This window comes from Loxodonta africana, chromosome 5, assembly GCF_030014295.1.
Source record: "Loxodonta africana isolate mLoxAfr1 chromosome 5, mLoxAfr1.hap2, whole genome shotgun sequence".
NCBI lineage: Eukaryota > Metazoa > Chordata > Mammalia > Proboscidea > Elephantidae > Loxodonta > Loxodonta africana.
The window spans coordinates 162,461,790-162,481,473 of NC_087346.1; the positions used below are offsets into that span (position 1 = coordinate 162,461,790).

General features: G+C 48.5%; 1 protein-coding gene across 1 annotated transcript in view; it reads left to right on the forward strand.

Annotated features, from left to right (window-relative positions):
* The first annotated feature begins 2,422 nt into the window (after positions 1-2,422).
* The window catches only part of C5H4orf50 (chromosome 5 C4orf50 homolog), an 83,650-nt gene continuing 66,388 nt past the window's right edge, over positions 2,423-19,684 (forward strand). The window contains exons 1-3 of the mRNA XM_064286334.1: positions 2,423-2,809; positions 13,418-13,573; positions 18,395-18,413. Of these exons, the coding sequence (XP_064142404.1) occupies positions 2,523-2,809; positions 13,418-13,573; positions 18,395-18,413 (462 nt within the window). The 5' untranslated portion in view covers positions 2,423-2,522. The remainder of the gene's footprint in view (positions 2,810-13,417; positions 13,574-18,394; positions 18,414-19,684) is intronic.

The window sequence follows — 19,684 nt, forward strand, 5'->3', positions numbered from 1 at the left end:
CAGAGTTGGACACCCAGCACTGAACTGGCAACCGGCACTGAGCTGGCCTGTGGGGGACATGCTTCCCAAGCACCTCGTCCACTGTTGGCCTCATACATATGGGCACACAGGTGAATGCTCAGGGGTCCTTCATGTCCCCCTCCTTCCATGGCCCATGTGTGGCCGGTAGGAGTCTGACTGGATGCTCCAGCTACAAAGTCGTGTTTATTTTTTCACTTTTAACAAGAACTGCCAAGATGGGGTGGGGCGGATGGGGGGATCTCAAACCAGCCAATTTGGGCCCCTCCTACTCCTCCCTCAGATTGTTTAAGAGCTCTTGGGGGCTTCTTCAGACCCCAGCTCTGTCCCGGCAGAAACCACTATCTTCACTCTGCTCCGACAACTACTCATAGGCTCGCGGAGCCGCCCCCAAACCACCAACCCCCACTGTCTCTGGGGTGGCAGTCCCATATGAAATGAGGGCCCTGACCCTGGGGAGTCCTTACGGTGGCCCAGGGGGCATGTGAGAGCGTGTGGCTCTGACAGCTCCACTAGAAGCTGTGTCTGCCCTCCTCCTCACCCCGGGCACGCTGGGGGTCTGCAGGCTCAGCAGGTGAGCCTTGTTCCATTCCACCTGCAAACACACCTCTCCTTCCCAGGGGTCTTGGCTGCTCATCCAGGAGCCTTCCTAAGATGGACCTTAACTTGTCCTGGGGGGCTGCCCCTGAGAAAGGGCTGGAGTATTGTTTCCTTGGTAGGAAAAGCAGAGGTCACAAGATTTCCCGGGAGGCCGCTCTGCAACACTTGCTCCCTCAACCTCCTGCTCCCTGCCCTTGTCCCAGTTTCCTAAAGGGTCCCTGTTTTTGAGTGCAGAATCAGCACCAAGAGTGCAGCGTGTCCCACCCAGGCTCCTCCTGGGTCCTGACCACTGTCTGTGATTGCCTCTCCCCCGACCTAAGAGCTGCTCACTGCTGGGCTCAACCTGTTTATTCCTCATCGCTCTTTGTGGTTTTTGATGCCATCAAGTCGATTCTGGCGCATAGCGACCCTATAGATCAGAGCAGAACTGCTCCATGGGCTTTCTAGGCTGTAATCTTTATGTAAGGGACCAGTCCCTGGAGAAGGACATCATGCTTGGTAAAGCACAGGGTCAGTGAAAAACAGAAGACTCTCAATGAGATGAATTGACACAGTGGCTGCAACAAAGGGCACAAACATTGGAACAGTTGCGAAGATGGCGCAGGACCGGGCAATGTTTCATTCTGTTGTAGGTCGGGTTGCTATGAGTCAGAACTGACTTGATGGCACCTAACAAGAGTAACAACAACAATCTTTATGGGAGCAGATCGCCAGGTCTTTCTCCCTGCTGGTGGGTTTGAACCACTGGACTTTTGGTTAGCAGCTGAGTGCTTAACCATTGCATCACCAGGGTGGTGTTATTTTACCCCCTTCTTTAAGAAAAGTTGAGTAATTTGCCCAGAGCTCACCTGGTGAACAATGCAGGGAGGATTCCAGCTCAGGCCATCTCGTCCATGCCCACTGTCCACAATTGAGGCCAGCAGCACCTGTACCACCAGGAGAAGCCCCCCCATGTTCGCCCCTTCATGCCCCAGGGGCTCCATGCTAAAATCCTAGGTTGCCCTGCTCCTCCCTGCCCACAGAGAGAGGAAGAGTCTGCAGGATATCCCCAGGCTACCTCCACCCACATTCTCACTCCCACCGTCCTTGTGTCCCTGGGTCAGCCCACATTTCCTTGCCTGCGCTAGTCCCTGTCTGTGGCTCTGGCCCTGCAGACCCTGCCCCGGAGGAGTTCCCTCCACCTCTGCTCACTGCAGCTCCTCCTTCCTCCTGTGACTCCTTGGCCTGGAACCCCCCAGCTCTGGGTCCCCCAGGGTGTTTTTTCTCCTGTCCTGGAGTCTTGGTGTTCCCCACCTGCTGTTGTATCTCTCCCGCCAGGATGCAACCTGAGGCTAACTTGGGTCCTGACTCTGCTGCTTCTATATGGGGGGCTTGCATGCTCTCCTGGGGCCCCTGTGGTCATCTGTGACGTGAGTGCTGACACCCACCTCATGGGGCTCCAGAGGGCTGGACCAGATCAGACAGGAGTTGCTCCAGAGCTAGGGTACACAGTGCAGTGTTAGCTACCTCCCCAGGCCTTTTGCCCCAGATTCCCAGTCCAGGGTGGGTGTTTGCTGTGCTCTGGGGGGCATGTGAGAAAGTGTGGCTCTGATAGCCTCACTAGAAGCTGTGTCCGACCACCCGTATGTGTCACTGAGCGTTTAGTCATGTGATTTTCTGGGCGCTCACAGTGGGTGAGCTCTGGCATGCAGGCCAGGCCGTGAAACCAGAGACCTCGTTCATGTTGCATAGGCCTGTGGTCGTGAAACCCGAGTCCCCCTCATGAATAACCCACCTGTTCTTGCCGTCCTTAAGGGGCCTTTTCTGAAGCCTCTGAAGGCACAGCGGCCGCCTCAAAATTCCAAAGTCAATGTTGCCAATTCTCTGTTGTTTCACCAAGCCCTGGCTCGTGAGCTGTCTGCAGGATGGACACGGCAGCTAGAGGACGGACCCGGAAGAGCTTCTGCTACATGGTCAGGGCCCCCGGCAGCGAGGGGTTTGATGTCATGAACGTGTACCTGAAGATCGACACGGCCTGGTTGTTCCAGGATGCAGATGATGCTGGGGAGAAGCAGGGGAATCTTCTGGAAGGAGTGGCCAGAGCCCCCGGCAAGGACACCGGGATGCTTAGGGGGCAGGTGGAGTCCTCAGAGCAGAAGCTGCCGGCTGCCGTGGACGAGTTCACGGTGTCCGAGTCTGGGCTGAGAAGCAGGTAAGCGTGGTGACTCTTTTTTTTTTTTTTTAATTTTACTTATTTTGTTGTTGTTGTCGAGAATATACACAGCAGAACATACAGCAGTTCAAGAGTTTCTACATGTACAATTTAGTGACATTGATTACATTCTTCGAGTTGTGCAACCGTTCTCACCGGCTTTTTCTGAGCTGTCCCTCCCCTAGTAACATAAACTCACTGCCCTCTAATGTTCGTGTCTAATCCTTCGAGTTGTTGTTGTCAGTTTCATCCCATATAGATAGTTCTTAAAAGAGCATAATGCTCAAGGCAGACCTGCGATTCTTTGTTAGGAGGGACCGGCCGGGCCAGGGTGGCAGTAAGACTTCACCCTTCAAATCATCCCACTGTGAGAAGACTCAGAGCAAGAAGCAGTTTGGAGTCACACAGAACTAAGTCAATCCCAGCTCTTCACATACCAGGCTGGGCGACTACGGTGGGTTTAATTGTGTTCCCCAAAAGATATGTCTACCTCTTAACCACGTCATTAAGGTCGACTCTACTTTGAGGAGGCAGCTCTTCCCCAGACGTCTTTTGAGTGCCTTCCACCCTGGGGGCTCATCTTCCAGCACTATATCAGACAATGTTCCGCTGCTATTCATAAGATTTTCACTGGCTAATGCTTTTCAGAAGTAGACTGCCGGGTCCTTCTTCCTAGTCTGTCTTAGTCTGGAAGCTCAGCTGAAACCTGTCCTCCATGGGTGACCCTGCTGGTATCTGAATACCGGTGGCACAGCTTCCAGCATCACCGCAACATGCAAGCCCCCACAGTACGACAAACTGACAGATGCTAAACTATTGTTAGGTTTTAAGATGACCTCAGGAGATACTTTTGGTTTAAGGTTTTAAGATTATCTCAGGGCAATAGTTTTAGGAGTTCATCCTCCCTCCATGGCTCCAGAAAGTCTAGAGTCCATGAGGATTTGAAATTCTGTTCTGCATTTTCCCTGTTTTGATCATGATTCTTCTATGCACCTTTGATCAAAACGTTCAGCAATGTTAGCTGGGCACCGTCCAGTTCTTCTGGTCTCCTGGCAAAGGAGGCTGTAGTCCACGGAGGCAATTAGCCACACATTCCATACCCTCCTCTTATGCCTGAATATCCTTCTTCCTCTGCTGCTCCAGGCAAATAGAGACCAATTGTTGTGCTTTGGATGGCCGCTTGCAAGCTTTTAAAACTCCAGACATACACAACCAACTAGGAGGTGGAAGAGAAGCACTAAACACGTTATTAGGCCAATTAACTGGGATGTCCAATGAAACCATGACCCTAAACCCACGAACCAAGGAACCAAATCCCATGAGGTGTTTGGTTGTACATAAGCAGCCTCAGGAGCTACTCTTTTGTCTGACACTTTCTTGCGCACTTATGTGACAGGTCACTGGCATCATGCCAAATGACCCTTCCCCGAGCACATGACAGGTTCAGGACCTCTCCCTGAGCACGTGACGGGTCCCTAGCATCATAACTGCGTGGGGGCAGTGACACTGATGACATCCTGCGCTGAGGGTTCTACACCTGCTTTGCAGGCTCATCCTCCAAGAGTCTTGGGCTCCTGGAATCACGTTATAGCCCGGGAAGCAGCCCCCCAGTGGGACTTAAATGGCTCCTGCCAGCAGCCATTTGCTCCCAGAGCCCTCTCTGTCCTTCTTGTTCTCTGCTTCATATGCACCACAGGGCCTGCATCCTGGGCTGAGCTCCCAGCTGCTGGGAGGCACCAAGAGACCGGAGGTGGAGAGAAGCCAGGGCGTTTGCCCCGCTGTGGCTGCAGTGCTGCCCTGCACAGCTTCCTCAGTGGTCACATACCCTGCCTGGCTCTGGCTCCCAGCTCCGTACCACCACCTACCTGTCCCCGCCCTGCCCCATGTGTCCCTCCAGCCCCTGGGGAGAGAGGGCTGCGGTGGTTTGTAGTTTCTGGGTTGCCATCCTCTTGTCTGACCTCGAAGCTCCCAGCCTTCATAAGCGTTCTCCACGTTGGTTTCTCTTTGCTGACCTCCCAGGCGTGGGCTTGGTTTCCCTGACCAGGCTGATGTAGCCCCACACTGGGCTCTTTAACCTGATCTTTCCTGACACCTGACACCCAGGCTGGCAGTAGGGGGCCTCACATGCAGAAGCCAGAGGTGTAACCCCTGCTGTCCTGGCCAGGGCAGTTCTGACAGGTCAGCAGGGCGGTTCTGACAGGCCCCTGGGGTGGTTCTGACTAGTTACTGGGACAGTTCTGATAGGTCAGCAGGGTGGTTCTGACTGGTTACTGGGGCAGTTCTGATTGGTTACTGGGGCAGTTCTGACTTGTTTCTGGGGCGGTTCTGACTGGTCACCAGGGTGGTTCTGACTGGTTACCAGGGCAGTTCTGATAGGTCAGCAGGGTGGTTCTGACTGGTTACTGGGGCGGTTCTGACTGGTCACCAAGGTGATTCTGACTGGTTACCAGGGCAGTTCTGATAGGTCGGCAGGGTGGTTCTGACTGGTCACCAGGGTGATTCTGACTGGTTACCAGGGCAGTTCTGACTGGTCACCAGGGTGGTTCTGACTGGTCACCAGGGTGGTTCTGACTGGTTACCAGGGCAGTTCTGATAGGTCGGCAGGGTGGTTCTGACTGGTTACTGGGGCGGTTCTGACTGGTTACCAGGATGGCTCTGATTATTGGGGCAGTTTTGATAGGTCAGCAGGGCAGTTCTGACTGGTTACCAAGGCAGTTCTGATAGGTCAGCAGAGTGGTTCTGGGGGGTCAGCGGGGTGGTTCTGATGGGTCACTGGGGCAGTTCTGATAGGTCGCTGGGGCAGTTCTGACTGGTCACCAGGGCAATTCTGACTGGTCACCAGGGTGGTTCTGACTCGTCACCAGGGTGGTTCTGACTCGTCACCGGGATGGTTTTGACTGCTTACTGGGGTGGTTCTGACTGGTTACTGGGCTGTTCTGACTGGTTACCCGGTGGTTCTGACAGTTCACTGGGGCAGTTCTGATGGGTCAACAGTCTCCCAGCAGCCAGGTGTCTGGGGTATTCTTGGGATTTCACAATTTTCTTGTATTTTCCTTCATGTCGATAAAGGCAAGTCATTACCCATGTATTTAAATGTGACTTACTTTCCTCCCCTCACATACGTTCTGTTACCTTCTCTGACTGTCCATTCACCCGCCCTTCATTCATTTGTTGGTTCATTCATTGATCCTACAGCCTGCATTACCCGCTAAGTACTGGGGGCCAAGAGACGAACAGGCCCCATCCCCAGAGGCCCACAGAGCAGCGCCCACGTGGCTGCACCCTCAAACCTCCCCCAGAAAGACAGGCAGTGAAGCCAGGTCGGGGGCCTGGGGCAACAGCGACCTCTCTCTGAACCAGGCAGGAAACCACTCTGCAGGAGACCTCCCCACGGAGGTGGTGGGGGGACAGAGAGCTCAGAGGCACCTTGAGCACGGTGGGGCCCACAAGGCTGGGAGTGGGGAGCCTGGGGCCCGGGCGTCAGGATTGGGGTGTGGGGGCCGTGTGCTGTACCTTCTTGCCTCCTAGAAGGCTGGATGTGCCTTCCCGCAGGGGTGGGGTGAACGGGGTGGGGGTGGGGGAGGGGTATGGGCATTCACAGAGACTGAAACCTCCAGGAGCCCATACTCTGTTGGCCCCTCCCAGGAGTGCCTTCCCTAGGCTCCCCAGAACCCTGCACAGATGAGGAGACCGAGGGTGAGAGGACGGGGTGCATTCATTACCAGGTCACCCAGAGCTGACCTGGGGTCCAAACCCATGGTTCTGAGTGCAGACCTCAGCCTTTGGTCCAGCAGCGGAGCAGGCCCGGCTCATGGCAGCCCCATGTGTGTCAGCATAGAACTGTGCTCCACAGGGTGTTCAGTGGCTGGTTTTTCCGAGATAGACTGCCAGGGCTTTTTTTCCAAGGAGCCTCTGGGTGGACCAAGCCTCCCACCTTTCTGTTAGCAGCCGAGCGCATTCACCGTTTGCACCTGGTGGCATGCGTTTGATCTCCTTTCAATAAAGTGTTGAAATTTAAAAGTATTTATTATAAAAATAATGTAAAGCGTTTTTAAAAATCTGAGGAAGAAAACCCCACCCCAATCCTCATAAGACTATCAGGTTTGCACATTCATTTTCAATCTGAATGCCACATAATTAATAACTAGACCCTTTTTGAAGCATTTGGCTGCTAACCAAAAGGCCAGCAATTCAAATCCACCAGCTGCTCCCTGGAAACCCTAAAGGGAAGTTCTACACTGTCCTATAGAGTAGCTATGAGTCGGAATCAAACTGACGGCGATGGGTTTGGTTTGGGTTAACCTTTATCGAGAGTCCCTGCACTCAGCTACTAACCAAAAGGCTAGAGGGTCAGTTCTCCCTCCAAAGAAAGGCCCAGTGATCTATTTCCAAAACATCAGCCACTGAAAGCCCTATAAAGCAGTCCTACTCTGATACACATGAGGTCACCATGAGTCGGAGATGGCTCAATGGCAACTGTTTTTTTTTTTTATTTCTTTTTTTGATGTGTGAAAATATGCGTAACAAAACATAGGCCATCTCAACAAGGTCTGTATGTATTGTCCAGTGACACCTACTGCACTCCTCATGTTGTGCCACGATTATCACCACCCCTTCCCAAATCCTTTCCCCATCGCAAACATAAATCCCTGCCCTCTAAGCAGAACTCCCCCTCTCGCTCTCCCTCCCACCTAGGCAACCACTAGTACGCTGTGATTTCTGTATTTTCGCTTATTTTATATAAGTGAGGTCATACAGCATTTGTCCTTTTGTGACTTATTTCTCTCAGCATGTTATTTTCAAGGACCATTCATGTCATAGCATTATCAGAAATTCATTTCTCTTTATGGCTGAGTATTAACTTTTTTTTTTTTTTTAACACTTATTGAGTGCTTCCGTCTTACGGGCTTTATACACAGTAATATGTGTGTAAACGTTAGCTGGAAAAACTTAAAAACATCCCTGGAAGGACATCATGCTTGGTAAAGTAGAAGGTCAATGAAAAAGAGGAAGACCCCCAACGAGATGTGCTGACACAGTGCGTGCAACAATGGGCTCAATCATAACAATGATAGTGAGGATGGTGCAGGACCCGGCAGTGTTTCATTCTGTTGTACACAGGGTTGGTGTGAGTTGGAGCCAACGCAACAGCACCTAACAACAACAACAACAAACACTAGCTAATATTATTATCCTCATTGACAGCTAGAAATCAAGATGCTGAGCAGTTCTGTAGTGTGTCTAAGCATTGTTGTTAAATGCTATCACGTCAGTTCTGACTCATAGCGGCCCCATGTACAACACAACGAAACACCGCCCAGTCCTGCACCATCCTCATAATTGTTGTTATTATGCTTGAGCCCATTGTTGCAGCCACTGTGTCAGTCCATCTTGTCGAGGGTCTTCCTCTTTTTTGCTGATCCTCTACTTTACCAAGCATGATGTCCTTCTCCAGGGACTGATCCCTCCTGACAACATGTCCGAAATATGTGAGACACAGTCTCACCATCCTGGCTTCTAAGGAGCATTCTGGCTGTACTTCTTCCAAGACAGATTTGTTTGCTCTTTTGCCAGGCCATGGTCTATTCAATATTTTTCACCAATACCACAATTCAAAGACATCAATTCTTCTCTGGTCTTCTTTATTCATTGCACTACTTTCTCATGCACTTGAGACGATTGAAAACACCACGGTTTAGGTCAGGTGCACCTTAGTTTTCAAGGTGACATCTTTGCTTTTCAACACTTTAAAGTGGTCTTTTGTACCAGATTTGCCCAGTGCAATGCGTCCTTTGATCTCTTGACTGCTGATTCCATGGGTGTTGATTGTGGATCCAAATACAATGAAACCCTTGACAACTTCATTCTTTTCTCCGTTTATCATGATGTTGCTCATTGGTCCGGTTGTGAAGATTTTTGTTTTCTTTATACTGAGGTGTAATCCATACTGAAGGCTGTGATCTTTTATCCTCATCAGTAAGTGGTTCAAGTCCTCTTCACTTTCAGCAAGCAAGGTTGTGTCTTCGGCATTATGCAGGTTGTTAATGAGTCTTCCTTCAATCCTAATGCCCTGCTCTTCTTCATATTGTCCAGCTCCTCAGATTATTTGCTCAGCATACAGATTGATAAGTATGGTGAAAAGTTACAACCCTGACACATGCCTTTCCTGACTTTGAACTACGCAGTATCCCCTTGCTCTGTTCGAATGACTGCCTCTTTATGGACAGGTTCCTCATGAGCACAATTAAGTATTCCAGAATTCCCATTCTTTGCCATGTTATCCATAGTTTGTTACGATCCACACAGTCAAATGCCTTTGCTTAGTCAATAGAACACAGGGAGACATCCTCCTGGTATTCTCTGTTTTCAGCCAGGATCCATCTGACACCAGCAACGCTATCCCTCCTTCCACAGCCTCTTCTGAACTTGGCTGGAGTTTCTGGCTGTTCGCTGTGGATACACTGCTGCAGGCGCTTTTGGATGATCTTCAGCAAAATTTCCCTTGAGCATGATATTAATGATATTGTGTGATAATTTCCACAGTCCACTGGCTCATCTTTCTTTGGAATAGGCATGAATGTGGATCTCTTCCAGTTGGTTGGCCAGGTTGCTGTCTTCCAAATTTCCTGGCATAGACGAGTAAGCCCTTCCAGTGGTGCATCTGTTTGTTGTAACATCTCAGTTGGTGTTCTCTCAATTCCTGGAGCCTTGTTTTTCGCCAATGCCTTCAGCACAGCTAGGCTGCTTCCTTCGGTACCATTGGTTCCTGATCATGTTACCTCCTGAAATGGTTGAACGTTGACCAGTTCTCTCCCGTATAGTGACTCTGTGTGTTCCTACCATCTTCTTTGGATGCTTCCTGCATCGTTTAATATTTTCCTGCAGAATCCTTCAATATTGCAACTTGAGGATTGAATTTTTTCTTCAGTTCTTTCAGCCTGAGAAATGCCAAGCGTGTTCTTTCCCTTTTGATTTTCTAATGCCAGGTGTTGCACATTTCAGTATAATACTTTACTTTGTCTTCTCCAGCCGCCCTTTGAAATTTTCTGTTCAGCTCTTTTATTTCATCATTTCTTCCTTTTGGTTTACCTACTTGATCTTCAAGAGCAAGTTTCAGAGTCTCTTCTAACGTCCATTTTGGTCTTTTCTTTCTCTCCTGTCTTTTTAATGACCTCTTGCTTTCTTCACGCATGATGTCCTCCCACAACTTGTCTGGTCTTTGGTCATTAGTGTTCAACACATCAAGTCTATTCTTGAGATGGTCTCTAAATTCAGGTGGGATGTACTCAAGGTCGTACTTTGGCTCTTGTGGGCTTTTTCTACTTTTCATCAGCTTCAACTTGAACTTGCACATGAGCAATTCATGGTCTGTTGTGCAGTCAGCCTCTGGCCTTGTTCTGACTGATGATATTGAACTTCTCCATCATCTTTTTCCACAGATGTAGCCAATTTGTTTTCTGTGTATCCCATCTGACGAAGTCCGTGTGTTGGTGAAAAAAGGTAACCGCAATGAAGAAGTCGTTGGTCCTGCAAAATTCTATCGTGCGATTGCCCGCATTGTTTCTATCACCAAGGCCATATTTTCCAACTACTGATCCTTCTTTGCTTCCAACTTTCACATTCCAATCAGCAGTAATTGTCAATGAATCCTGATTGCATGTTCAATAAATTTCAGGCTGCAGAAGTTGGTAAAAATATTCAATTTCTTCATCTTTGGCCTCAGGGATTGATGCATAAATTTGAATAATAGTAGTATTAACTTGTCTTCTTTGTAGGTATGTGGAAAATATGCTACCATTAACAGCGTTGTACTTCAAGACAGATCTTGAAATGTTCTTTTTGATGATGAATGCAATGCCATTCCTCTTTGAGTTGTCATTCCCAGCATAGTAGACCATATGATTGTCTGATTCAAAATGGCCAATACCAGTCCATTTCAGCTCACTAATGCCTAGGATATCCATGTTTATGCATTCCATTTCCTAGATTCGTACTTTGTACGTTTCACATTCTGATTATTAATGGATATTTGCAGCTATTTGTTCTCATTTTGAGCTGTGCAAATGAAGGTCCCTAAAACTTGACTCCAAACACATAGTTAAGGTCAACTGTACTTTGAGAAGGCAGCTCTTCCCTAGTCGTATTTTAAGTGCCTTCCAACCTGAGGGGCTCATCTTCCGGCTCTATAACAGACAATGTTCTTTTGCTGTTCGTAAGGTTTTCACTGGCTAATTCTTTTCAGAAGTAGACCACCAGGTCCTTCTTCCTAGTCTGTCTTAGTCTAGAAGCTCAGCTGAAACCTGTCCTCCATGGGTGACCCTGCTGGTATTTGGAATACCAGTGGCATAGCTTCCAGCATCACAGCAAAATGCAAGCCCCCACAGCGTGACAAACTGACAGATGCGTGGGGGGCACCATATATTATTAGTATTTCTTAAAACTTGTCATTGGTTTATTCAGTGAAAAGTGGTACCTCGTTGTCTATTTCATATTTACGAGTGCGCTAGTTTCCTGTGACTGCTGTGACAAATCACCACACCTGTTGGAGTCTTCATGTGGCCTCATCTTCTGTGGTAAAGTCTCCAACTCACAAGCACTGGGGTGGCATTTAGGGCCCACCTGGATAATCCAGGGTCTTCTCCCATGGCAAGATCCTTAACTCACTCACATCTGCAAACTCTCTTTTGCTGAATGAGGTCACATTCACAGGCTCCAGGGATTAGGACCTGGCTACTCTGGAGCCTAACACAGGGAGATTGGTCATTTTCTACTTACTTTAAGGATAGGAGTAGTATCTGAATTATTAAATATTGGCTTAGATTTAATGTTGCATATAGGTCTCAAAAACCAAATAGAAAGGCCTTTCCCTCAGATCCCACCACATTTTATAACCAGTTGCAGACACTCAGCCAGCTCTCTGACTGATGGACCACAGGCGGCAACTCTGGCTCAGTTTGGGGGACCTTGACTACAGCCCCCAGGGGGCCCCTCCCTCCCCCACTTCTGAGATCCCGCCCAGGACCTCAGGATGGAGAAAGGAGGGCACTCTTGGTCTTACTGATATTAATAATAACTTGTCATTTTATTTAATCCTCACAAGAACCGTCTGTCTTCAATTATAGTGGCTGCCATAACAAAACGCGACAAAGTGGGTGGTTTTAAAGGATAGAGATTTTTCCCTCTCACATTCCTGGAAGCTGTGAGTCTGAATTCTGGGCATCAGCAGGACCATGCTCTCTCTGTTAGCTCTAAGGGAAGGTCCTTCCTTGTCTTTCAGCCTCTGTAGTCCTGGGCGTTTCTTGTTGTCCTTGGCTTGTAGACAGATCCTCTCATGTGTTTCCCTGTGTGTGACTCTGTTTCCATGGCTGTTCTCTTTTTTAAAACATCACTCAGAAGGGATTAGGATTAGGATCCATCCTACTCCAGTATGACCTCATTAATATAACTGATATAATCTGCAAAGAAAACCTAATTCCATAAAAAAGGTCACATTCACAGGTGCACGAGTTAAGACTTGACTATACCTTTTTGGGGGACACAATTCAATCCATAACTCTGACTGAAGTAAAGCCATCTCAACCTTTTAGATAAGGAAGCAGGGTCCTAGTGGTGAGCCAGCTTGTCTACAGTCCCATGGCTTGTAAGTGGCAGAGCCAGGTCCTCCTCACCACGGTGGAGCTAAGCCCATCCTGGGTGCCTGAGTCACCACGTGGATGTGGGGGAAGGAGCATGTGTGCAGAGCTCGCATCCATAGACTGGAATGTGCTTGTCGTGCAGATTGTGGTTCTCTGTTATACAGGCAAGACCAGCGCACTGAGGGGACTTGGGAACAAGAGCCAGGCAGGGAACAGCTACCTTTTGGGCTCCCCTCCTGCAGGACTTCCCTCTGGCTCCCCTCACTCCGTGCATGTGCTGCCCTCTATCTGACAGTGCCCAGGGCTCAGCCCCACATTGGGTTTGTTTTGCCTGTGACACAGCTTCCACTTGTGCGGCTCAGCTGTCCCTGGTTGTTAGATAGTTAGGCCAGTTCCCATCTCTCACTTTTGTAAGTAATACAGTTTTGGGTTTATTATTGCAGAAGCTTTTTTTCTGGATTTCAGTCATTTCCTTGGAAGAGATTCCCGAGAGTGTAACTGCACTGGGAGGCAGAGGAGCACAGGGTGGAGAGCTTGGAGCCTGACAGCTTGGGCTCTGTGCTGCTGTGTGGCCCTAGGCCAGTCACCTGGCCTCTCTGGTCCCCAGTTTCCTGGTGTGTGAAGCAGGAGCAGCAGAACCACCTGCAGGCTGGTGATGCTGAGGGACTCCATGAAACAAGTGGAGCGCTTGGCCTCCAGGTCTGGGCACTGACTTTGTTATCCCCAGGATGTGGGATTCCTGGCTTCTGGGAGAGGACACTATAAGGTTCTGGGTGCACGGTGCCTTATTAGTCAAAAGATGCCTCTGACGTAGTTTAGATTTCCCTGAAAGAGATAATGTACGAATGTTTTGCAAAGTGCTGTTTTGTCAGAATATCAAATTCACCAAATGACAAAGCAGTGCCCCGTATTGGTGAACAGTTAGGCACCTTTTATACCCTGAGTGAGCACCTTCCTGCTTTACCTACGGCAGGATTCAGGAGCTGGAGCTGTCTGAGCAGAGACTCCTGCGGAAGGTGGACCAGCTGAACGCCCAGGTGGCCCAGGAGAGGAGCGCCTCCCTGCAGGCACAGAGGCAGCTGGAGGTACTGCAGGGACAGCTGGCCAGCCAGGTACTGTCCCCCACAGTGTGTCCCCTCCAGTGCACCTCCTCCAGTGCACCCCCTCCAGTTCAACACCCCCAGTGTACCCCCTCCAGTGCACCTTCTCCAGTGTGCCCCCTCCAATGCACCTTCTCCAGTGCACCTTCTCCAGTGTACCCCTCCAGTTCATCTCCTCTAATGCACTTCCTCCAGTGTACCCCATCCAGTGCACCTTCTCCAGTGTACCCCCTCCAGTGCACCCCTTCCAGTGTACCCCCTCCAGTGCACCCCCTCCAGTGTACCCCCTCCAGTGCACCTCCTCCAGTGCACCTTCTCCAGTGTACCCCTCCAGTTCGTCTCCTCTAATGCACTAACTCCAGTGCACCCTCTCTAGTGCAACCCCTCCTATGCATCTCCTCCAGTGTGCCCCCCCAGTATACTCCCTCCAGTACAATCCTTCCAGTGCACCCCCTTTTGTGCACCCCTTCCAGTGTGTCTCCTCCAGTGCACCCCCTTCAGTGCAACACCTCCAGTACACCCCTGTGAAAGTTAAAGTTGTGTGTCAGCTTGGCTGGGCCGTGGTTCTCAGTGGTTTGGCAGTCACGTAATGATGTCATCATCCTCCATTTTGTGATATAATCACTCCCATGATGTGAACACCCAATCAGTTGTAAGGGGTGTTTACTTGGGGGTGTGGCCTGCATTCAATACATATGGATGTTCTGGCAAAGCTCCCTGGCTCATTATTATCTGACCTCTGGTTCTTGGGACTTCAGCCAGTGACCTGCTGTATTGCCTGATGATCTTGGGATTGGTTGGCCTCCATAGGCTTTGAGCCAGCAGCCTACCATCTGACCTGCTCATCTTTAGTTTGTTAGCCCTTGCAACTATGTGAGTCAGGAGAGGCCTCCAGCCTGACTCCTAACCCATGGACTTGGAACTTGCCAGTCTGTACAACCACGCGAGCAATTTCCTTGATATCCCTCTCTACATGTGTACACATATATACACACTTCACTGGTTTTGCTTCTCTAGAGAACCCAGCCTAAGACATTTGGTACTGAGAGTGGTTCTAAAGAAACAAAACTGTAAGGATGAGTAAGGATGAGTTTTCTAAATTAGTTCTCAAGTCTGGTTAGTCTTAAAAATGTTGAGAACTCTGCTTCCAGTAGTAAAGAGGACAATGCTACTTCATGGTATGAGGTGGTAATAGAAATATATAAAATATCACCACCAATAGACCAAGTGTTAGTGAGAGGCAAGGCCCTGGGTGATTGCATGCTTGATACTTCTCTTCAATTTTGTCATAATGAGAAGTATAAGGGAGTAGCTGGTTGGTCCTACTTTCACTAGACAAAGTGGTGAAGGGAAATTCTCCCAGCGGGCAGAACTTTGAGCAATGCACCTGCGTTCATTTTGCTTAGAAGGAGAAATGGCCACATGTGTGATTCTACACTGATTCATGGGCTGTGGCCAATAGTTTGGCTGGATGGCCAGGGACTTGGAAGGAACATGACTGGAAAATTGGAGACAAGGATTTATGGGGAAGAGGTATCCAAATGGGCCAATGGACAGGCCCCTCATCCCTGGGCCCCTGTGATACAGGGTTTTGCTAGAGCTATCAATCAGACCAGCTGTTGGCTCTGTCTCCGAATGGGCCAAAGAAGTGAATATATTTGTGTCTTATGCGCATGCTTACCAAACAGTGACCTCGTCAGAGGAAGATTTTAACAACCAAGTGAATGAGATGACTCATTGTGTGTAAACCAGTCATTGTCTTTCCCCAGCCACTCCCGTCACTGGCCAATGGGCTTAAGAACAAAGTGGCCATGGTAGCATGGATTGAGGTTATACCTGGGCTTAGCCACATGGGCTTCCACTCACCAAGGCCAACTTGGCTATAGCCACTCCTGAGTGCCCGATCTGCCAGCAGCAGAGACCAACACTGAGTCCCCAATATGGCAGTATTCCTTGAAGTGATCAGCCAGCAACCCGGTGGCAGGATGATTATATTGGACCACTTCCAACATGGAAAGTGCAGTGTTTTGTCCTTACTGATATAGACACTTACTCTGGATATGGATTTGCCTTCCCTGTGCACAACGCTTCTGCCAGAAGTACCATCTGTGGACTCACAGAATGCCTTAACCACCATTGTGGTATCCCACACAGCATTGCCTCAGATCAAGAGACTCACTTCGCAACAAATGTAGTGCAGCAGTGGGCCCATGATCATGGAATTCACTGGTCTCGTCATGTTCCCCATCATCCTGAAGCAGCTGGCTTGATAGAATGATAGAATGGCCTTCTAAAGACACAATTATGGTACCAGCTAGGTGGCAATACCTTGCAGGGTTGGAGCAATGTTCTCCAGGAGGCTGTATATGCTCTAAATCAGCACCCAATATATGGTGTTCTTTCTCCCACAGCCAGGATTCATGGGTCTAGGAATCAAGGAGTGGAAATGGGAGTGGCATCACTCATTATTACTTACTGTAATTATTGATGTAATTACTTAATATGATTATTAACAATTATTTATGAGTAGTGACCCACTTGTAAAATTTTTGCTTCTTGTGCCCGTAACCCTATGCTCTGCTGGTCTAGAGGTCTTAGTTCCAAAGGGAGGAATGCTCCCACCTGGAGACACATCACTGATTCCACTGGGCAGAAAGTTAAGAATGCCACCTGGCCACTTTGGGCTCCTCATGCCTCTGGATCAACAGGCAAAAGGGGAGTTACCATATTGGTTGGTGTGATTGATCCTGATCACCAAGGAAATTAAACTGATATGACATAATGGAGGTAAAGAAGAGTATGTCTGGAATGCAGGTGATCCCTTAGGATGTCTCTTCGTACTACTCTGCCTTGTGCTTAAAGTCAATGGAAAACTACAGCAACCCAATTCCGACATGAGAGCATACAGTGGCCTGTGGGGCTGTGCTGAGGTGCCCCCACCCCAGCCAGCTCCATCTGAGCATAAGGAGATGCCTGAGGCAATGTCTGCCTTGGGGAACTTGTTGTGGGTGGTGGGACATATAGGAAACCCAAAGAAACAAACCCATTGCCATCCAGTCGATTCTAACTCATAGCGACCCTATAGGACAGAGTAGAACTGCCCCACAGGGTTTCAGAGGAGTGGCTGGTGGATTCGAACTGCTGACTTTTTGGTCAGCAGCCTGACTTCTTAACTACTGTGCCACCAGGGCTCTGACAGAACAGTGGAATGACCTCTGTTCAGGCCAGGAAACAGCTCTAAAACCGGGTTTAGGGTCCTGAGATGGGGGTGCAGACACATGTGTGGGGAGGGTCAGGAACTTCAAGGAAAGCACAGAGAAGTGGGCTGTCACAGTTGGGCTGTGCCGGCAGGGGTGTGTAAGGCATGGTAACAGCAGGAGCAAAGGCAGGAGGGCTATAGGGCAGTGGGTATGAGTGGGGAGGGGACGTATGAGTGCTGCTGCTGGGGAGGTTGTGGGGGTTGGAGCAGCTCTGGAGGCTTGGCCATGAGTGGCTGTGTGGCCTTGGGCAAGTGACTTGTCTCTCTGTGCTTCAGTTTCTCATCTGTGAAATGGGGGTGACATAGTACCAACCCTATGTGCTTATCACAAGGATTCAGTGAGTTAGCATTTGTAACACACAAGAGGCACCTGAATGGCATTAGCTGTTTTCACGACTGTTGGCTGTTCCTGAAATATTCCACGAGGGCTGGAGGGAAGACCATGTAGGGGGACTGCTTCAGAGGCAGGTGATAAGGCGCCATGCATCTGCGTGCAGCCCTGTAGTGTTGATGTGGCTGTCTGTGCCATGTAGCCTGTGTTTTCACATTGCAGGTTTAAGCCACCATGGGCGGTACAACAACTCAGTGGGTCACAAGCAGCTTTGAAGAAATGTGAGCCCAGGAGGGCTGCTTCGGGAGACATCTGTTTCCGTTGTATGTGTGTGTGCAGCAGACGGGATGATGTAGGATGCATTTCTTACTGTGGAAGCAGCCAGAGAGGCCTGAAATCACTGATGTAGCCACGAGCTGAAATGTAAGTGGGAATGGACAGATAAGATGTTCGATTAAATGGACATTAGTCTTTGAGATGCTGGGAGGCATCTGGGGATTTCCCCTTTATGCTGGACTCCACCTCCATGTATCTGTCAGTTTGTCATACTGCCGGGGGGCTTGCATGCTGCTGAAAGCTGTGCCACTGGTATTTAAACACCAGCAGGGTCACCCATGGTAGTCAAGTTTCGGAAGAGCTTTCAGACTAAGACAGACTAGGAAGAAGGACCTGGCAGTCTACTTCTGAAAAGAATTAACCAATGAAAACCTTATAAAGTGAACATGTGATCTAGGATGCATTGATAATTACTGATGATTGGGATGTGAAAGCTGGAAACAAAGAAGAAGGATTGGTAGTTGGAAAATACTGCAAAAAAAAATAGAAACAACACTGGAGATCGAATGATAGAGTTTGGTAACACCAATGATTTCTTCATTGCAAATACCTTTTTTCACCAACATAAACAGCGACTATGCACGTGGACCTCACCAGATGGAATACACAGGAATCAAACTGACTACATCCGCAGAAACACACGATGGAAAACTCAATATCATCAGTCAGAACAAGACCAGGGGCTGACTGCAGAACAGACCATCAATTGCTCATATGGAAGTTCAAGTTGAAACTGAAGAACATTAGAACAAGGGCAGGAGACCCAAAGTATGAACTTGAGTGTATCCTATCTGAATTTAGAGAACATGTCAAGAATAGATTTGACACATTGAACACTAATGACCGAAGACCAGACGAATTCTGGGATGACATCAAGGACATCATACACGAAGAAAGCAAGAGGTCATTAAAAACACAGGAAAGAAAGAAAAGACCAAAATGGGTGTCAGAAGAGATTCTGAAACTTGCTCTTGAATGTCGAGTAGCTAAACCAAAAGGAAGAAATGCTGAAGTAAAAGAGCTTGATAGAATATTTCAAAGAGTGGCTCGAGAAGACAAAGTAAAGTATTATAATGGCATGTGCAAAGATCTGGAGATAGAAAACCAAAAGGGAAGAACATGCTCAGCTTTTCTCAAACTAAAAGAAATGAAGAAAAAAGTTGAGCCTCAAGTAGCAACAGTGAAGGATTCTATGGCGAAAATATTTAACGATGCAGGAAGCATCAAAAGAAGATGGAAGGAATACACAGAGTCATTATACCAAAAAGAATTAGTCGATATTCAACCATTTCAAGAGATGACATATGATCAGGAACCAATGGTACTGAAGGAAGAAGTCCAAGCTGCTCTGAAGGCATTGGTGAAAAGCAAGGCTCCAGGAATTGATGGAATATCAACTGAGGTGTTTCAACAAACAGATGCAGCGCTGGAGGTGCTCACTCACCTATGCCAAGAAATTTGGAAGACAGCTTCCTGGCCAACTGACTGGAAGAGATCCATATTTATGACTATTCCCAAGAAAGGTGATTCAATCGACTGCAGAGATTATCACACAATATCAATATCAGACACAAGTAAGATTTTCTGAAGATCATTCAAAAACGGCTGCAGCAGTATATCGACAGGGAACAGCCAGAAATTCAGGCTGCGTTCAGGAGAGGACGTGGAACCAGGGATATCCTTGCTGATGTCAGACAGATCCTGGCTGAAAGCAGAGAATACCAGAAGGATGTTTACCTGTGTTTTATTGACTATGCAAAGGCATTCGACTGTGTGGATCATAACAAATTGTGGGTAACATTGCAAAGAATAAGAATTCCAGAACACTTAATTGTGCTCATGACAAACCTTTACATAGATCAATAGGCAGTTGTTTGGACGGAACAAGGGGATACTGATTGGTTTAAAGTCAGGAAAAGTGTACGTCAGGGTTGTATCCTTTCACCATACGTATTCAACTGAGCAAATAATCCAAGAAGGTGGACTATATGAAGAAGAAAGCAGCATTAGGATTGGAGGAAGACTCATTAACAACTTGCGTTATGCAGATGACATAACCTTGCTTGCTGAAAGTGAAGAGGACTTGAATCACTTACTGATGAAGACCGAAGATCATAGCCTTCAGTATGGATTACACCTCAACATAAAGAAAAGAAAAATCCTCACAAGTGGACCAATAATCAACATCATGATAAACGGAGAAAAGATTGAAGT